Genomic DNA, 6,000 nt, shown 5'->3' with positions numbered 1-6,000 from the left:
CAGGCCCACCGCCCGCGCCAATCTGCATAACTGGAGCCGCTAGGAGCACTCCCCAAAGGGGCTCTGAACGCTCAGCGTTATCCCCAGTAGAGACGACTGGAAGCGTAGTAACAGTCCTCTGGACGACAGTCTGGCTTTTTGTACAGACGAATCCAAGACGGAAGGATAGCAATTGTAGTGTTCTCCAAGCTGAAATCTTCACGATTTGGAAGGCTGCTAAATTGATTAAAAAAGTCTGAATGAATTGATTAAAACAAGTGGATAGTCAGGCGGCTCTTAAAGCCATCAAATGCTGTAACATCATGTCTGAGGTCGTCCTCGAGTGTAGAGCAGTTTTGGAAACACTTTAACATTATGGATAATGAACAGATCTAGCAATCGATGACTCGATCAAACTATCCATCTGTCACCTTTTCCGGATTTTTGAGGCACAACGAATCTAGGTGCAATGTGTTAAGATCTATCTGACCGACTCTGTCAGCCCAAAGAACAAACTCACTGTTGGACCTGAGCAAAACTGAAATTAGAGCAATGACAGGAGTTATTACTGGTCATTGTAAGGTTCTGAAGATTTTTTAATTAAAAATATACTGCTGAGGGACTCTTGAGACATTTTTCTTTCATTGGAAAAAATACCTTAAAAAACAATTTAATTGGAAGGGAGAATCCTTAAGTCCTCACTGAGGCCTTAGGAATTTTTCTTTTGAAAAATGGGGACCTGGCATACCTGAGATTTTTTTTTTTTGCTCCGGTGGAATGTTTCCCCTGAAAGAAAAAGGGTCGCGAGGAGACCTGAGTATTTGTTTTAGAAAAAATCATCTGAGGACTTTTTTTAAATTATTGGTCACAATTCTAGATGCGTGTTTTGAATCTTAGTGTAAATTATTTTATGTATTCCAGACCACCGGGAATATGCTCCACATATTTCCTAAACCACAATATTGCTGGCAATTATTTTAAACATAATTCAATGATACAATAAATATTTTTTTTTATATTTCTCTTTTCCAGATTAATTTGTTGCTGCAAGGAAATTCTTCTTACCAATAACACAATACAATTTAAAATAATTGAAATCCACAATTTATTAATTCAACAACAAACATCAGAACACATTTGCTGCTGTTGCTGAAAAATTGAAGAGTACAACAAGAAGCAAATTAGCCATATTAGTACTGTTGTTTGTGGAAGACGGCAGATTGCAATTTCCAACGATATTTCAATAACTACATCGTAGCCCCCTATAAATAAATAAACTACTACTGAACAGTAGCCGATTTTTGGTGCTTAGATAAAAAAAGGCATAGCCTTTTTTCTTTTAGTTCTAATCCTCTTTTCGTAATACATTGGCAAACAGAGAATTGGAGGAGGGAAGATCAATTTTTTAGGTGGTGGAGTGCTGTCAACAAATAACACAAATTCACAAGAAAATAGAAAAGAGAGTAGCAGGAAATCAAAAAGCCGAGCAGCCACACTTTATCGGAAAGTTCGTAAAGGTGGATGAAACGAATTTCAATTGAAAACTATCACAAGTTTTCCTAAATAAATAATGAGTCGCCATGAAGGTAAGCAGTGATGAAATTCATTTTATAAATTTCCAATTGATGATCAAATAATTTCCTCCGTGTATTTTTGGTTTATTTGAAAATCTCCATAGGTGTCAGCTGCGATTCATGTCTTAAATCGAACTTTAATGGTCGACGCTATAAATGTCTAATTTGTTATGATTATGATTTATGCGCCGACTGTTATGAGGAAGGTGTCACATCAACACGACACTTGGTCGATCATCCTATGCAATGCATACTAACACGTTCGGATATTGAATTGTTTTTCGGTGGTGAAATGCTCAATACCGAGCAGCCACAAAGTTTCACCTGTCCGTATTGTAAAAAAATGGGTTTTAGTGATGCCACACTATTGGAACATGTATCGTCAGAACATACGGAGACCAGCTCCGAAGTTGTATGTCCGGTATGTGCTGGCCTACCGGGTGGTGAACCGAATCTAGTCACAGATGATTTTGCCGGTCATCTATCGCTGGAACATCGTACTGGACCACGGGAATTGATTTCATTTTTGATATCCTTTTTAAACAAAACCAAACAACTTGTATTTTATATTATTATTTTTTTTAACACTCACACATGTAACACTCTTACATATATAATATTTTTATTAGGGAAATCGTTATTATTAATTTTGATATAGCTCCCATATATATTTTCGTCGGATTTCATGTATAGGGTCCACCAAACTGCCAACGTGTATCCGATTGGCGTGAAATTTTGCATAGCGTAGTTAATTAAGTCTAGAATAATGTGTGCTAAGTTTTGTTAAAATCGGTTTAAATTTATATATAGACCCCATATATATTTTCGTCGGATTTCATGTAAATGGTGCCCCAAACATCCAAAGAGTATCCGATTGGCAAGAAATTTTGCATAGCGGAGCGAACTAAGTGTAGAAAGACTTATGTTAAGTTTCGTCAAAATCGGTTTAAATTTAGATATAGCTCCCATAAATATTTTCATCGGATTTCATGTAAATGATGCATCAAATATCCGAAGCGTATCCGATTGGTATGCAATTTTGCAAAGCGTATCTAATTGAGTCTAAGATACTATGTGCTAAGTTTTGTTGAAATCGATTCAGATTTAGTTACAGCTCCCATATATATTTTCGTCCGATTTCATGTAAATGGTGCCCCAAACTTCCAAATGTTTGTCCGATTGAGACGAAATTTTGTATAACATATTGAATTGCGTCTAGAATAATGTGTGTTAAGTGTTGTTAAAATCGTTTCAAATTTAGATATAAAATCGGGTCAGATTTAGATATAGCTCCCCACATATAGGTAAAAAATCCAAAAATCACATATCATTATCACTATATTTAATATAAACATTATTCTATAAAAAAAAACAAATATTTCCATTGCCTTGCTATGGCATTCTCCTTAACTCCTTTGCACGATGAACCTTCAGCTATACGACATGGCGGTGGAGTACGTCGCATACCAGGACGTACACTTGGCGGACCACGAGCACGTCGTTCCAATATGCACTTTAGCTCTTCGAGTGGTCTCTCAGCTTTATCACCCTCTGGACGGGAATCGGTTGATCCGATTGCAGAGCTACTATCACAATTATCTGGCGTAAGACGAGGCGGACCGCCAACATCTCAATTGCAGCAGTTGCAAATGCAAATACAATTGGAGCGCCAACAAGTGACGGCAATTATTAATTTTCCCCAACTAGTGACTGAGAATGTTTTGGCGATACTAAATTAATGTTTTCTCTTTCTCTCTTTTTGGTTTGGAAATCTCTAGGCCACACGTCAACAACTGGAACGTTTGCCAAGACGTGCCCATCCATTGGTCTCATCATCGAATTCAAATGCAACCATGGCCGAGGTGATTAGTGGTGCTAGCGGTGGAGGTTCGGGATCTGGCAGTGGTCTAATCAGTGGTAGCGGCTCTGGCTCAAATGCCAATGGTGGCGGCAGTGGCTCATCGCGTACCAATGAATGGTCGGTGTCGGCCCAGCATCAGTCGGCGCAATCAAGTCTGGCTGCAAGTGCTTTAAATACCAGAGAAGTACCGTTGAATTCTAGCAATTATTTGTCTTTCAACGATTTCGGTTTGTCACCACAATATTCCTCCTTTCTACAGCCTGGTGGCAGTGGAATCGGTGGTAGCAACGGGAACAGCATGCTGGGCATGTCAATTGCTGGTGGTTCAGGCAGTGGAGCAAATGCTGGTTCAGCTGCTGGTGGGGCATCGGGTAATGGCAGCGGTGGTGGAGCTGATGGTGGTGCCCAATCACAGTTCTTGCTCACAAAATTCATGCAACCAACACTGAGTGAAGCCGAATGGGCTGAAATTGGTAGAGAACGTGCTGATCGGTGAGTTTACGCTATTAAAAAATTATATAATTAAAATTGTATACATACAACGGAGTGTTATGGGAAGGGAATTAGATAGAAACTATACATAGAAGAAATACTTTCCCAAATCGTTATATACGGGACGTACATATACGTCCATGTTTTTTTTAACAAAGTAATGGACACATTTATTTTCCAATTGCAAAGAAATTTGGTACGGCACATTAAATTGGAACACTATTGGCATTAACGTATTCCCAAGTTTAGATTATATTTTACGTCAACGACGTAGCACAATTGATACGAAATTTTCCAGACCATATCGAACTGTGTCTACAATGACGTGTACTGAGTTTTATTAACCCAAGACCAAAAAATAATTATGTCAACCGATTTCATGAAAATGGCACATCCACAAATCACAATGCTTCTCGGATTGTGATGAGTTTTTTTGAATCGTTTGAGATTTAGATATAGCTTTCATATATACTTTTCCGTTCGGTTACATGTAATTTTCCATAGCGTGCTCTGAATTATGTCTAGAATAATGTGGTTTTGCCAAAAATGGTCCAAATTGAAATATTGCTTCGGTATACAATTACATCCGATTTCACGTAAATGGTGTATCCAATAAAATTAAATATGTCCGATGGGCATGAAAGTTTACACAGAAAGCTCTGAATCGTGTCCAGAATGTTGTGTGTTAAGTTTTATTTAAATCGATTCGGTTTTCGATAGAGCTCCCATACATAATTTACGATTTCATGTAAATGGCGCGGCCAGGACCCCTCTTGTATTCGATTAATATGAAATTTTCCATAGCGTGCTGAATTATGTCTAGAATGATATTTGTCCTGATTGTTTTGTGGTTTGGATAGCATATCACATAGTCGGTCCCGACACTTTGTTCCTTTTATATATGCACGATTTTTATTTACGTGTCCTTAAATGTTCTTCTTCTTGTTTTTGCTTTTGCACAGATCACAATTTGTACAAGCCTTATTGCTCTCAACATTAGCTTGTAACTCATTGGACCTGGATCCCGAACATGATAAACGTGGCGAATCCCAGGAAACTACCAATAGTGATAATGTAAATAATGAAAAGGCAGCATCAGCGGCAGCCGCCAATAACACAAACACAGCCAATGACAGTGAATCGTCGTCGTCGTATGGTGACAATACGCGGGAAACAATGATGAACAACAATGCTGCAGATGCGTCTGCACAAACTACAAATACAACAAGCAGTGTTGGTGGCGGCGGTGGCACGTTACGCCAACAGGTCCATCAACAGCAACAAACCTCGCCGGAAGATTTTGTTGTTGATGATTTGAAACAGCAGCAACAACAGCAGGCCTATTCAAGTAAAAAGAAATCGGCAACGGCTGGCGGTATTAAAGCAGCTGCGGCTGGGGCAACAACAGATAGAGGCATTGAACGACGTGGTCGTCCACCACCCACAGTGGCGGCGGGTGCTGCTGCTGCAGCGGCTGCTACCGGATCACAGTCGCAGCAGCAACAACAACAGCAGCAGCAACAAGGTCAACAGCCACAAAAATATAAGCAAAATGCTGCCGCCAATGCAGCAGCGATGTCGGCAGCAAACACAAATCAAATACCCGATACTAGGTAGTGTTATCATCTCCATAGACCCGCCAAATCACTACAGCAACAACAACAGCAGCAGCATTGTTATTATAATTGTATTCAGAAATGTAATAGCAACAGCCTGGAGCAGCAGCATCAACAGCAACCGAAGAAAAAGAATAACATCCAAGATCATCATTGTCGTCGTCGTCGCAATTATAAAAATCACCATTCTTAGCAACCAATTAACTAACCAACCACCAACAATAACAACAACATCACCACACGTACCCTACAGACAAACAACAACACCTTCGCACACGCCGCCGTAAAACAACAGCACCATCAACAAACCAAATTTATATATAAATGTGGACTATATTATGACGGTGACTGACATTTGATTGGATGGCCGGTCAATCAAGGATTGGCATGCCAACAAAAAAACCAAAAAAGCAAAAATCTACTGTCCCTATTATTTACTTTTACTTCAGCACATAAATGTCACTGTCTCTCTCTCTCT

General features: G+C 39.3%; 1 protein-coding gene across 1 annotated transcript; it reads left to right on the top strand.

Annotated features, from left to right (window-relative positions):
- Positions 1-1,491: 1,491 nt before the first annotated feature.
- On the top strand, positions 1,492-5,568 carry LOC133330309 (E3 ubiquitin-protein ligase Kcmf1-like). Its single transcript, XM_061538756.1, has 6 exons — positions 1,492-1,565; positions 1,658-2,082; positions 2,975-3,235; positions 3,332-3,598; positions 3,674-3,906; positions 4,869-5,568. The coding sequence occupies exons 1-6, from the start codon at positions 1,550-1,552 to the stop codon at positions 5,521-5,523; spliced, it is 1,857 nt and encodes a 618-aa protein (XP_061394740.1). The 5' UTR covers positions 1,492-1,549; the 3' UTR covers positions 5,524-5,568.
- The last annotated feature ends 432 nt before the right edge of the window (positions 5,569-6,000 follow it).

Source organism: Musca vetustissima, unplaced genomic scaffold, assembly GCF_032173495.1.
Source record: "Musca vetustissima isolate MV318-11 ecotype Yass unplaced genomic scaffold, APGP_CSIRO_Mvet_v1 utg249035, whole genome shotgun sequence".
In the NCBI taxonomy this organism is placed as follows: Eukaryota; Metazoa; Arthropoda; class Insecta; order Diptera; family Muscidae; genus Musca; species Musca vetustissima.
The sequence above is the reverse complement of the archived record's forward strand: the minus strand, read 5'-3'. Positions and strand labels throughout refer to the sequence as shown.